At 44.2% G+C, this 14,956-nt stretch overlaps 1 protein-coding gene across 4 annotated transcripts in view; it reads left to right on the top strand.

The window, feature by feature from the left end:
- sema3d (sema domain, immunoglobulin domain (Ig), short basic domain, secreted, (semaphorin) 3D) overlaps positions 1 to 14,956 on the top strand; it is a 272,045-nt gene that overhangs the window by 112,235 nt on the left and 144,854 nt on the right. For all 4 annotated transcript variants that reach the window (XM_052033599.1, XM_052033596.1, XM_052033597.1 and 1 more), the window contains exon 3: positions 11,683 to 11,843. In XM_052033599.1, coding sequence (XP_051889559.1) covers positions 11,683 to 11,843 — 161 coding nt within the window. The remainder of the gene's footprint in view (positions 1 to 11,682; positions 11,844 to 14,956) is intronic.

The following is a 14,956-nucleotide window of genomic DNA, read 5'->3' as shown; positions in this document are numbered from 1 at the left end:
CCTGGTGGTTAACTTTTAAGGTATCTTGTATGAGTACCCCCAAGTCCCTTTGTACTACCGCACTATCAATCTTCTCTCCTTCTAGATAATAATCTACCCGCTTATTTCTACTTCCAAAGTGTACAACTGCACATTTCTCAACATCGAATTTCATCTGCCATTTCCTTGCCCATTCTCCTAAACTGTCTAGGTCCCTCTGCATTCTTTCTATTTCCTCTATGCTCCCTACTCCTCCACTTATCTTGGTGTCATCCGCAAACTTAGCCACACAACCATTTATTCCATCATCCAAATCATTGATGTACAAGGTAAAAAGGAGAGGCCCCAACACCGACCCCTGCGGCACACCACTAGTAACCGGTAACCAACCAGAACGAGATCCTTTTATTTCCACCCTTTGCTTCCTGCCAACCAGCCAATTCTCCACCCATTTTGCTACCCTGCCCATAATTCCATGACCTCTCATCTTATTAATCAGTCTCTTGTGAGGCACCTTATCGAAGGCCTTTTGAAAGTCTAAATACACAACGTCTACCGCCTCTCCCTTATCCACCCTACCTGTGATTTCTTCAAAAAACTCCAATAGGTTGGTCAGACAGGACCTCCCCTTCACAAAACCATGTTGACTAGGTCCTATCTTGCCTTGCGCCTCTAGGTATTCGGTAACCTCCTCCTTGAGGATAGACTCCAATAATTTTCCCACCACTGACGTCAGACTAATAGGTCTGTAATTGCCTTTGTGCTGCCTCCCACCTTTCTTATACAACGGAACTACATTCGCTACCCTCCAGTCCTCCGGAACCATGCCAGAATCTATCGATTCCTGAAAAATAATCGCCAATGCCTCCGCTATCTCCACAGCCACCTCCTTCAGAACCCGGGGATGCACCTCATCCAGTCCGGGAGACTTATCAGCCTTAAGCCCCTTTAGTTTTCCAAGCACCTTCTCCCTATTAATCTCAATTGAACTCAGCTCCAATTCGTGAGACTCCTGACTAACGGGCACATTGCTTATGTCCTCCACGGTGAAGACCGATGCAAAATATTCATTCAATTCCCTTGCCATCTCACTATCATCCATTATAATACCTCCTGCACCGTTATCAATTGGTCCTATGTCAACCCGTGTCTCTCTTTTATTCCTTATGTATTTAAAAAAACTCTTAGAATCCTTCCGAATGTTGTCCGCCAGCTTCCTTTCGTAACTCATCTTTGCTTTCCTAATGACTTTCTTAGTTTCTCTCTGCAGATTTTTAAAATCGTTCCAATCTTCTGTTTTCCCACTAATTTTTGCTACTTTGTACGCCGCCCCTTTTGCTTTTATTTTATCCTTCACCTCCCTCGTTATCCACATCTGTGCCTTTTTTCCATTCAAAACCTTCTTTTCTCTTGGAATATATCTGTCCTGCATTGTCCTTATTTCCTGTAGAAATTTCTTCCATTTTTCCTCTGCCGTCCCTCCAGCTAACTTACTCCTCCAATCAATTTGGGCCAACTCATCTCTCATACCTTTGTAATTTCCCTTATTCCACTGAAATATCGATACACCAGTTATCAGCTTCTCCTTCTCAAACTTGAAACTAAACTCAATCATATTGTGATCACTTGTTCCCAGTGGTTCCTTTACCTTTAGTTCCCTAATCACCTCGGGTTCACTACACAGCACCCAATCCAAAACAGCCGATCCCCTGGTGGGCTCCTCAATAAGTTGCTCCAGAAAAACATCCCTTAGACATTCCACAAACTCACTCTCCTGAGTACTACCTCCTTGCTGCATTTCCCAGTCCACCTTCATGTTAAAATCCCCCATAATTATCTTCACATTGTCACTCTGGCACGCTTTTTCTATCTCAATCTGCAACTTATGGTCCACTTCCTGACTGCTGTTCGGGGGCCTATATATGACTGCTATTATTGTTCTTTTACCCTTGCTATTTCTTAGCTCCACCCATAAGGATTCCACCTCCTCTGACCCAATGTCCTTCCTTTCTATTGATTTTATATCGCTACTAACCATCATGGCCACACCTCCCCCTCTGCCTACCCTCCTATCCTTCCTATATACTGTATACCCCTTGACATTCAGTTCCCAATCACATCCATCATGAAGCCACGACTCAGTGATTGCAACGATGTCATATTTATTAACCTGTAGTTGTGCCACTAGGTCATCTACTTTATTCCTGATGCTACGTGCATTTAAATATAGTATGTTTAGACTGGTATCTGCTATTGATTTTATTGTACTTCTATTGATCAGCAGATTATCCTGACTTTCTACCTGTCCATCCTTCTTACTATCTTCGCTACCTACTATCTTAGACATGTTCGTGTAGACCTCATCCCCTATCCTAACATTCGGTATCCGAACATCCTCATCCCCGATCCTAACATTCTGTATCCTAACATCCGGATTTGTTGTACTTCTATTATTCAGTAAATTATCCTGACTTATCACCTGCCTGTCATTCTTGCCATCCTCAATGGATTCGTTTCTATACACTTTCTCCCTCACCTTAGCATCTTGTAACCTAGCATCCTGGTTACCATCCCCCTGCCAGATCAGTTTAAACCCTCCCCTACAACTAAATTAAACATTCCCGCCAGGATATTGGACCCTTTGGAGTTTAGATGCAACCCATCCTTAGCAAATAGGTCTTGCCTCCCCCAAAAAAGGTCCCAGGTATCCAAGAATCTGAAGCCCTGCCCCTTGCACCAGTCACTCAGCCACGCATTTAACTGCCAGAGCTTTCTATTCTTCCTGTCATTGATACGCGACACGGGTAGTAGTCCTGAGATTACTACCCTTGAGGTCCTACTTTTCAACCTTCTCCCTAATGCCTTGTATTCCTCCTTCAGGACCTCTTCTCTTTTTCTACCTACATCATTGGTACCTACATGTACCAAGATTTCTGGCTGCTCACCCTCCCCTCTCAGAATATTCTCGACACGGTCTGTGATATCCCGTACCCTGGCACCAGGGAGGCAACACACCATCCGAGACTCATTATCGCTATCGCAGAATCTCCTATCCGTACCCCTTACTATCGAATCCCCAATAACCACTGCATGTCTCTTCCTCTGCTGGACCACAGTATCAGACACAGTGCCAAGGTCCTGGCTGCTGAGGTCTTCCTCTATGAAGTCATCCTCTCCAACCGAATCTAAAATGAGATATCGGTTTTTGAGGGGGACCGCCACTGAGGTGCTGTCTACATAATCTTTATAACTCCTGTCTATCTCCTGCTCGCTCTCCCTAACCAACCGAAGGTCATCCAGCTGCTGCTCCAGACTCTCAATCCGTTCCTTGAGGAGCCGCATCTCGGTGCACTTTGCGCAGATGTAGTTATCAGGGAGTCTGGTCGTCTCCCAGGGGCCCCACATCTGACACTCCAAACACAACACTAATCCCAGATGCATACTGCTGAATATCACTGAGCTCAACACTGAACTAAACTAATAACTCACCCCTCTCTATAATCTCGCCTCTTTCCCGCTCTCGCCGAAGCCCGTTGAGCCAAAGCCGAACCCACTCTGCTCCCTCTCACTCAGCTGCCCGCTCCGACGCTGCCCGCTAGATATGCTCGTCTGCTTTTTAAATCGCCCGCGCGCTTCCGGGTGACGTCACGCGCCTGCGCAGTCACTCGCCGCTGTCCTGAACGCTAGAAAGAGAAAAAAAAACCTCGTTATTTTCCGGCAATCTCCGCTCTCTCATCGCTTTCAGCGGACTATGTACTTGTACGCCAAGGTCTCTTTGTTCCACAATACAATGCAGGTCCTGACCTGGTCTAACTTCCCAAAATATATCACTTTGCACTTGTCTGAGTTAAGTTCCACCTACCATTCCTGTTGTAACCTGAGACAACCTTCTTTCTTGTGCACTATGCCACTAATTTTGGTGTCAGCTGCAAACGTACTAACCATGTCACCTACATACTCATCCAAATCGTTCATATAGATAGAAGCATAGAAACATAGAAAAACTACAGCACAATTCAAGCCCTTCGGCCCACAAAGCTGTGCCGAACATGTCCCTACCCTAGAAATTACTAGGCTTACCCATAGCCCTCTATCTTATTCAGCTCTATGTACCTATCCAACAGTCTCTTGATAGACCCTATCATATCCGCCTCCACCACCGTTGCCGGCAGCCCATTCCACACACTCACCACTCTCTGAGTAAAAAACTTACCCCTGACATCTCCTCTAATATGGTGAATAATAAAGGACCCAGCACCGATCCTCGAGGCGCTCCACTGGTTACAGGTCTCCAATCCGTAAATGATCCCCCACTACTCCCTGCATCCTCCCACCAAGCCAATTTTGTAACCAGTTGTCTAGCTCACCTTGGATCTCATGTGATCTCACCTTCTGGACCAGCCCACCATGCAGGACCTTGTCAAGGGCCTTGCTAAAGTCCACATAGACAATGTCCACCTCCCTGCCCTCATCAATCCTCTTGGTCACCTCTTCAAAAAAAACTCAGTCATATTTGTGAGACAGGGTTTGCCAGGAACAAAGCCACACTGACTACCCCTAACCATAGAACATCGAAGAGTACAGCATGGGACAGGCCATTCAGCCCACCACTCTTCTGCATAAAAAAAACTTGCCCCTCACGTCACCTTTAAACTTCACCCCCACCCCCCCCAACCTTAAAAGCACGACCTCTGGTGTTTGACATTTCTACTCTGTGTGAAAGCATTGAGGATAATTGCACATCACTTCAATATTAGTGTGGATTTTCGAAATCAGTCGGGACCACTGCTTCCTGGGATGTAGTGAAGTCAGAAGAAATTTGTTGTGTTGCCCTAAATTTTAGCTCAAAGAAAGTTGACGAAAAGCTGAGCCATTGTACAAAAAAAAGAGGATCGGGTTTCTCCTCCTGTCTCTCTCTTGGGGATTTGGCAGTTCTTGTGTTCAGATGATTATTTAATCTCCCTGCATGCCTCTCAGGGACACCTGGATGTTGCTGCTGACTTGTGCTGCTGCTGGAAGTATTTATGTCTGTGAGCCTGCAGTAGGCAATTAAAGCAGCCGTTTAGTTTCTGACTGGGAGCGGAGTACTGTCTGTAACTGTGCCCAGCAGTGGTTAGCCTAATTACAAGTTAAACAGCAAGTCAGATGTCCCCTCGGACGCCAGCGACTTTAGTGGATTAATCTTTCAATGCAGACTAGTCATGGTTCACAGAGCTTGGGCACTGCAATCATAACGTTAGCTTTCCTGTTCAATCTTCCAGGAGGTGGGGAGAATATTGCTGCACGTTTGTCAGACTGGAGTGGCTGGGCGTTAACCCTTCCAGCCAATGAGATGATGATGCCCCGTGTGGTGTGCTGTCTGGGCTTTCTGCCTGTAGACCAGTGAAGGCAGCAAACCTCCCTCCCCTGGAGATCACACAGAGAGATGTCCACACAAAAGGTGTAAAAGGCACTTGGACAGGTACATGGACAGGAAAGGTTCAGAGGGATATGGGTCAAATACTGGCAAATGGGACTGGCTTAGATGGAAATCTTGGTTGGCATGGACCAGTTGGGCCGAAGGACCTGTTTCTGTGCTGTATGACTCTATCAGTTGGTATCCACAGAAGCACACCTGGCTGTAGGAGATGGGGGAAAGGGGCTGAAGAAAAGGAATTTATGCCTCAAAATTAGGCTGTTCAATCCATCATGTCCACACTGGCAGTAAATGCCCAAGTTTTGACCTTGTCTATAGCCTTTGTGTAACACACCAGGTGATCATCCAGGAGTTATCAAATGCAATGAGATTCTCTGCTTCCTCAGGAATGAGGTCCAACCCCGTCACTCTCTGGGTGAATGTTTCTCCTCGAACCCTTGGACTCATTGCATGTTTGTTATGGAGGGTGTACCGACTGGGGATTACTGCCTTGTGAACCGGCCCCTTCTGTTCACTCACTGCAGTCGCTGCCCTTCCTTTGTTGCCCCACAGTAGGCAGTAGTGAACCACTTTCTTGAACCACTGGAGTCCAGCTTGAAGAGATTTGTTTAGTATGACTGAGGGGTTTTCAAAGCCATTTCAAAGAAGAGTTCAAATTTTTCTTTTTTTTAAAGTTTTGTACAAGCAGAATTTGTTACAATGGGACAAACGTAAATCTCTGCAGGTTGTACGCCATCTCACTGCTTTGTTGCTGGTGAAGTGTGACTACCAGACTTCCTGTGAACTGCCGTGTCAATGAGTATCACTTCTTTACCATTCCAATTCCCTCAATCCCACGCAGAGCGATGGAGACATTCCTGAATGGCTGATCATACTTTGAAATTGGTGAAATTGGGTTGCTTTTAACATGTTCTCCAGGACGAATGAATTGGTTAGCACATAGTTCTCCTGCTTTCAGGCAAGCAACTGCGCTATTAAATGTACAAATTTCCCATGAAGTGGCTGCCTCTCGCATTCATACATCATTGACAGTCAGTGATCTTGGGGCAGGGAGCAATGGTTTGGAGCAATCTGAGGTTCTCGCTGGGCTGGTGGTCTCACCTGTCCCTTGGTTCAGAAACATAAAACCGTAAGAGATGGGAGCAGGAATTGGCCAATCAGACCCTCGAGCCTGCCCCAGCATTGAACAAGGTCACAGCTGGTCTGACCCAGGCCTGTTTCACCTTCCTGCCTGTTCCCCATTACCCTTGACTCACTGACAGACCAAACATCTTTTTGTCTCGGCCTTGGAAGTGGGAAAGAAAACTAACACTTGAAAGTCCTTTGAATTCTGAAATTATTGTCTAAAAGGATTTTTGCCTTATGTGACCAAGTTGTGTAAGTTTACAGATAGAACACAGAACAGGCCCTTCAGCCCACAATGTCTGTGCCGAACACAATGTCAAATTAAATTAATCCCTTCTGCCTGAACATGATGCATATTCCTCCATCCCCTGCATATTTCATGTGTCTAACAGCCTCTTATACACTACTGTCATATCTGCCTCCACCACACCCCTGGCAGCCTGTTCCAGGCACCCACCACTCTCTGTGTAAAAGAAAACTTTCCCCGCACATCTCCTTTGAACTTACTCCAATTCACCTCAAGTGCATGTCCTCTAGTATTTGACATTTCAACCCTGGGAAAAAGATTCTGTCTATCCGATCTCTGTCTCTTGTAAGTTTACAAAGTCCTGTCAGCTCTCCCCTCCGCCTCCGATGCTCCAGGGAAAACAACCCAAGTTTGTCCAACAGCTCCATATAGCTAATACCCTCTAATCATAATTTATTAAATTATCCATTTTCTGTTTAAAAAGATAAACTGTTGGGTAAACAGCAAAAACTAAACATCAAATAATCTAAGCACCTTTTGTGATTATTCATCATACTTCTCCATTGTGTTTGTGAATGTGTGTGTGTGAGCTATGTGTGTGTATGTTTGTGTGTGTGTGTGAGCTATGTGTGTGTATGTTTGTGTGTGTGTGTAAGCTATGTGTGTGTATGTTTGTGTGTGTGTGAGCTATGTGTGTGTATGTTTGTGTGTGTGTGAGCTGTGTGTGTGTGTTTATGTGAAAGTGATCCGCTTTTTCCCCCACCACTGGTCTTCCTGCATGCTCACATTCTCCGACACTCAGTCTTTACATCAATCAGCCAAGTTTTCACTGTGAACTCTTTAAAATGCAACACCCAAGAGACAGCAGATGCTGGGATCTGGAGCCAAAAAACAACTGCTGGAGGAACTCAGTGGGTCAGGCAGCATCTGTGGAGGCCAAGGGATAGCCGATGTTTTGAGTCAGAATCCTGCATTCTTCTAAACTCCAAAGAACATAGATCTATTCTCTTTAGCTACGTGATAAGACATCTCTGTCGTTCCAGGAATTAGCCCAGTGAATCTCTTTTGGACTGTTTCCTTTCAAGGTCTGCAGGGGGAAAGAATGTGACAATTGATTTGAAGGTAAATTCTCCAGCTGAAGACGTGTCTTTCTCTGCTTTCTCTTTGGTGACCTCAATGGACGGTTCTTTCAAACTTTTGAAGAGGTCCATTTGAAGTAAATGTGGTTGTCCTCTGATGTAAGTTGATTATCAAGTGACGTCACATCATGTGCACATCAGGGCTCCATGAGTTATTTTGTTAATGACAAGAATGAGCTGAACACTTGTAAATAAATCAGTGGATGAGCTTTAGACCACTTCAACTGAAAAGTTTGCCAAGTTCTGCCAGTGTTTATTCATCCTTATTACTTTTATGTTACTGTTTAGAAATGTGAACACAACTGAGTGCAGAGCCAAGATCTGAGTCACCAGCTTTTTCAGTGCCAGGAATTTCATCACTGACCTTTCTCATTAAATGCTTTACATATTTTTCCTCAAAAGATCTGTACCTGAGCAAAAAGAAGATTGACAGAAGGTGATGCTGCCTGTGACTGTGAAATGTCCACACTCTAGACCATGCCTCTGGTTATAGAAACTAAAATGATAAATGTGAGAGGGATCTCAGGATCCGACTGCACTATCTGAACTGCTTAATTGATTAGATACTAATCTGCATTCGGTTTTGACAGATGTGACTGTGGGTTTAGGAAAAGATCGTGATGATTTTAACGACGGTAGATTTTTAAGAAAAGATTTGTCAGCGTCAACCCTTTAACAAGTGGTTGACAGTGTTTCAACTGTTGATTTTAATATATATTTTTCATGGGTCAATGAACAATTTGAAGACACTATTCCTATTTAACATCAAACTGCTCTTAAACATAAAAATCCATTCTTTCCAGATTAGTTTGAGTCTGTGCACAGGAAACTCCATAATCAGTGTTAATACTATTGTTTTTTTTTAATATAATTCTTTTCATGTCACAGTGTACCAACTGTACTAACAAAATACAAAGGACCTGGACACCTGTTAATGATTACAAAAGGAAGATTAAAGATTCCATAAAATAACTCTCTGCAAAATGTCAAAACCTTCAAGCACACATGCTAAATTTCCTGCAATTGTGAAATTATGAAGTATCGCACCTACGATGTGTTGTATGACAAGTGATTAGCACAAAAACTCTTGTGGAGCTCAACTGCTGAAAGATTTGCCGGTATTTAAACAAAGTAGTCCAAACACAGTTTGTCAAAAATATATCACAAACTAATGGTTGCATTTATTATTCACTCCAGTGGGAGAGGTTCTTTCAGGCCGTGGTTGACACAACACTGACTTGTTTGATTCAGATTTATTGGACGGATTAAAGGTTGTAGATTGCTCTTGCATTAATTACTGCATTCTGATCTCTGTCCGTTGAAATATGAAAAGTTTGTCTGAAAATAAGTGGCATGCTCAGCACCAAACCTCTGCATGCATTTCAACAATATTTTCATGCAACAGTTAGATAATTTTACTGTGATTTTATTTACCACCAGCTGACGCGTTTCTGTATTTTCTGGTTTCAGCGATGTGAGTTTTTGTGGCCACTATTCAGAGACTATGTTTCCTCAATCTTTCCTGTGGCTGTATGTCTGATTGAGGTTGGCCATGGTGCAGTGGGTGTCACTCCGTCTCTGGGTCAGAAGGTCCTATCCCACTCCAGACACTTGCCCATAAAATCAGGCTGAATCTCCAGTGCCATACCACAGAAGAGCCACACTCTAAAGGGGCTGCTTGTGTTTAAGATGTTAAAACTGTGGACGTGTCTGGTCTCTGAGGTGGAGGTACGTGACGCCATGGCACTAATTTGAAGAAGAGCAAGGAAGTTCTGTCCATTGTCTTGGTCAGTGTTTATCTTTCAAACAACACCAATAAATCATTCCTGCTTGCATAAACTTGTTTCCTAATTGTGTTTCAAAAGTACACCATTAGTCATAAAGCATGATAAAACATCTTGAAAGTCTGCAAGATGATATTCAGTTGTCTCTATAATTGAGAGAAATAGTGTGGTACTGTATTTGTGAAACAGCGATCCCACTGAGGTCTGTAAAGCAGAGAGAGGTGGTGGGCAGGGAAACTGCAGGAGTAAGTTGTTGTGGGAGAGGCGCTCGGATTCTGTGGGAGCAGGAAGACCTTTGTTACTGAGACTTAACTGGTCAACAGGATGAACCAGTGCACCTTGTGACTCACCATGAGTGATACAGGAGAAATCCTACTTCACACTGTTGACACAATTCCTAATTTCTCATCACCATTTCAGTTGATGCGTTTTCCTCTCTCAGTTACCAGTGCTGATTGACAGCTGCAGATAAGTTGCAGGAAATCTAATATTCACAATCATTTGGAAGGAAGCTGGCATTGTATTTGCCGCTCTACTGGTTAACCTTATCTGTGCACCTGATAGCCCAGTGTCAGATACAAGACAATGGGCTGTTTGAAAGGTGCAACTGATGGTAAATCCGGAGGATACAGCCAGTGAAATACCTGCTTTGGTTTCTGATGTCTGTGGTTAGAAGTCTGAGATCCTGCTACTCAGATCTGTCAATCAGCATTGGAATACACGAAAGTTGGAGTCTCTCACAGTGACAAAGAACAATAAGTTGGCAAACTGAAGACTCTGAAATGCTTTGATGCTCCCCTTCAAAGAGGAATGTTCTCACATCAGTGGGAAATGGCTGTAACTCCTTTGGATGTGATTTTGTTGTCATCATTTATTCATCCATCAGACACACGTCACTGGCAAGGGCAATGTGAAGGGCGTAGATGGTAGGAAAGTTTTCCCCATTACAGAGGTATCGAGGTCTAGGGTAAGAGATGAGAGGATTAGAGAGGTTCTAAGGAAGAACTGTTACCTACAGGGTGGTTGGAATCTGGACACACTGCCTGAGGGGGAGGTGGAATTCCCAGTGGAGTAGAAGGCTACAGACCAAATGTTGGCCAATGGGTACTTGATGGTCAGCATGGACATCTTGGGCTGAAGGGCCTGTTTCTGTGCTGTGTGACTCAATGACTCTCTGAACATTTATTGGAATTATATAGTGACAGTGACAGAAAGTCATGGGTATTTCAGCAGATGTAGAATGAATGAAATGGAAACACTTACATGAGGAAAGCATAGTTTCATTGTATTGGCTCCAAAAGTTGCTCTCTTGACTAGGAGGTCTTTTGAAGATAAGTTGCCAATTTCATGACATGGTCTGTGAGAAAGCTGCCATCTTCCATCTCTCCTCACATCTGTCAGATGCTGTCAACGATCAGTAACAACATGTGGTCTCAGGCCACCTCCCCCAAACCCCCGCACTGTCCCACTATTCTCATCGTGAAGTCTGACAGAGATGATGAATGCAATAAAGCCTGGGCTAGAACCTCCATCCAATAAACAGAGAACTCAGGACCCAAAGGCAAGGCGCCTGGGTTTCACCAGTCTCGAAGGAGACGGGCGATTCTGAACAGGATCCAACTGGGCCGTGGGTGATGTGGCCACTTGATGCACAGCCCTCCTCTGCCTGTGAAATGGTAACCCAAAACAACCGTGGACACCACATCAACTCCCTGCCCTTGCTATGTTGAAGTGGAGGGATACTCCATCTCCAGGAAGGCCCTACAAACCTAACTCATATTGCCGCAACCGTACACCAGAGGAAGGTTGCACTGGTTCTCCAGTCAGATAAAGACAGAGTCTGGCAGGAAATGAAAAAAGGGAGGTTTTGAGAACTAGAAATTCGCAGACACACTGACTGTGAGCATGTGGTGCTACTGTATTTGTAGAAGAAACGCATGAGAGATATAAAACCATTTTAAATAACACAAGACTTTTGTTCCTTTCCCACAGATCTGCTGATCTCCAACAGCTGCATCCCATTTCTGGGATCTGCTGAGGGTTTCGATTTCCAGACCATTCTGATAGATGAGGAGAGAGGGAAACTGCTCCTGGGAGCCAAGGATCACATCTTCCTGCTCAACTTGGATGATCTCAACAAAAACATAAGGAAGGTCAGAGAACGTCTGTGGCAGTCCCTGGGTTTATTTGCCTGAAGTCACATTCAGGACCGAGGCCAAAGACACCTAATTTTCTTGGAATGTGCTTCAAGTCATCCCCCTTTGCCCCAGAGCTCATTTGAGAGGGAGCTTGGATGGTTTAAATAGGAGCATGCTGTCACTGACTCTATCTGAGGTTAAGATCAATGGTTTATAAAGGTGCAAAACAAGGCAAGGGATACGGGGATGGGGAGAAACGTTGAGATAAGTGGATCAGCTAAAAACTTTAGAACAGATTGGAGAGGTGTTACTGCTTCTAGTTTTTGTTCTATTAGAACACAGAATGTAGAACAGTACAGCACAGGAACAGGTCCTTTGGCCCACGATATCTGTGCTGACCATGATGCTAAATTAAACTAAATCTCTTCTGCCTGCACATGATCCACATCCCTCCACGCCCTGCATATTCATGCATCTGTCTATCAGGCTCGTAAACACCACTATTGTATCTGCTTCCATCATTACCTCTGGCAGCACATTCCAGGCACCCACCACTCTCTGTGTGTAAAAAAACTTTCCTGCACATCCCCTTTAAACTTTCCCCCTCTCACTTTAAATGCATGTTCTCTGAACGCTTTTACAATCTACTTATATATTCCTATTGCATTCCCATGTATGTTGTACAATCCCATTGTATGTCCTACTTGCTTCAGTGGTGTGGGTCATTTCTGGGGGCATCTTACGCCAATGTTTGGTGCTCAAGGTGGTTTTGGAACCTCGGCGCAGGAGGTAAAGATGCACCCATCTGGAAAGACCCAGCTCCCAGCACATCTTCAGAGGAAACTCTTCAGGAGCCTTGTTTAACATATGAGACCCACCATAAATGACACCACAGCTGGCAAAACCCTGAGGTAACTCACCAAGGGGATCCAGGTATGGAGTTTGTCTAGAGCAAGCTGGAGAGTCACTGTAAAGCTTCATCTTTTTTATCATCCCAAGGCAAGGTCAAGGTAGTCATCAGGTCTATGCATGGACTTGGACAATTTCATTATTTTTTTGTCAGGAGTTTAATTGAGTAATAGCTTGACATGTAGCCATGTTCCTGTGCATCATATAGACACTATTTAATTCCCAGAGATCAGATATTCAAGGTCCTGTATCAGTAACAATGATTACAAGACAACCCACTTGCCCCAAACACTCCTGGTTTTCCAGTGTCCCTGCCCAGACCGGACTATGTGCAACTGCATTCTCAGACCGACGTCATCACCGCCCTCTCAGCTGGTCAAGACACTGAGTGGTATCAGACCATTATGAAGGAAGAATGGGCTCATTCAAGGAGAAGGGTGACCTCTTGTGACTCCAGAGCAATCTGGTTGATTATTAGAGTCATAGAGTCATACAGTGTGGAAAAAGGCCCTTCAGCCCAACTGGTCCATGCTAATCAAGATTCCCATCTAAGCCAGTCCCATTTGTCCATGTTTATCCTATATCCTTCTAACCCTTTCTTATCCATGTACCTGTCCAAGTGTCTTTTAAATGTCATTGTACCTGCCTCACCCACTTCCTCTGGCAGCTCGTTCCATGTACTGAACACTCTCTGGGTAAAAAAGTTGCCCCTCAGGCTCCCATTAACTCTTTCCCCTCTCATCTTAAACCTACATTCTCTAGTTCTTGATTCCCCTTCCCTGGGAAAAAGATAACATTTCTTTATTAGTCACATGTACATCGAAACATACAGTGAAATGCATCTTTTGCGTAGAGTGTTCTGGGGGCAGCCCGCAAGTGTCGCCACGCTTCCGGCACCAACATAGCATGCCCACAACTTCCTAACCCGTACGTCTTTGGAACGTGGGAGGAAACCGGAGCACCCAGAGGTAACCCACACAGGCACGGGGAGAACGTACAAACTCCTTACAGACAGCAGCTGGAATTGAACCCGGGTCGCTGGCGCTGTAATAGCATTACGCTAACCGCTACACTGCTGTGCCTGCATTCACCCTATCTATACCTCTCATGATTTTATACACCTCTAAAAGGTCACCTCTCAGTCTCCTACACTCCAAGAAATAAAGTCCTAACCTGCTCAACTTCTCCCTGTAGCTCCGTCCCTCAAGTCCTGGCAACATCCTTGTAAATCTTTTCTATTAATTCCCCTTTGGGCTAGTCAAGTGAGTTGTTCAGTTCAAGGGGAAATGGGAATGCTGGCCTTGCTGGTGAGGTACGAGTCCTGTGGGAAAAGTAAATGAAATAAAAAATAAAATCTTATCCGGATTCCAATTAGGTGGAATTCTAATTGGGTTCACTTTTGAGTTTTAGGAGAGCCTACAGAAGGGGAACTAAACACAGTGGGGATATCAAAGGCTGGTATGCAGAGAGCAATCTTCAATTCCTGCATGACCCCAATTAACTTAAATAATTCCTTTATCAGTTGATTAGTGAGCAAACGTTAACTGCTGCCCTGCCAAGTAATCAGGAAACTATGATTAATTTAACAAACTAGTTACCTTGGCATTTAATGTTTAATGTTTTCTTTATAATTTAAGTTTTTAAAGATTTGCAAAGTTGAGTTCAAATATATCACTGTGTACAATGTTACAATAGGCCAGTTTAAAAGCATCGAGGACCTCTTGTTTGATAATTGGGTCCAGTGGGGGAAGTATCTTTTCCAGAACTGGAACAGGACCATTGGCCAAGTTCAGAACTTGTTTCTAAGTTTGCAGAACATAGTGTGCGAGAGTTGGCACGGCAGAGAGGAGTGAAAGAAAGGTGAATTCTGACCCACCGATAAGCCATCTAGAGAACAAAATGCAGAGAAATTGTGAGAACCTCATCAGCCCCGTCTATAGGCATTATCAATTACGGTCAGAAGTTATTTTCTAAGTGCTGTCTGCTGTTAGATTGCTGGGAGAGTTTGACCTGTAATCATGTTTTTTTACTTTGTAGTCCTTTACACATTTAGTAAGGAACTTCAAATAAAGTACTGAATGTTCTGGAAGATCTTATATTCCATGAACTAAAGATAAGAATTGAAAAAGATTATGGTCCAGACTTTGTGGGCTGTGCTTAAGAGACAACATTTTCTGTTGCACACCAACGTCTAACCATCTCTGTGGATTGGGTTTCCT

This window comes from Pristis pectinata, chromosome 19 (genome assembly GCF_009764475.1).
Source record: "Pristis pectinata isolate sPriPec2 chromosome 19, sPriPec2.1.pri, whole genome shotgun sequence".
Lineage (NCBI taxonomy): Eukaryota > Metazoa > Chordata > Chondrichthyes > Rhinopristiformes > Pristidae > Pristis > Pristis pectinata.
Note: the sequence above shows the minus strand (reverse complement) of the source record. Positions and strands in the feature narration are given on the sequence as shown.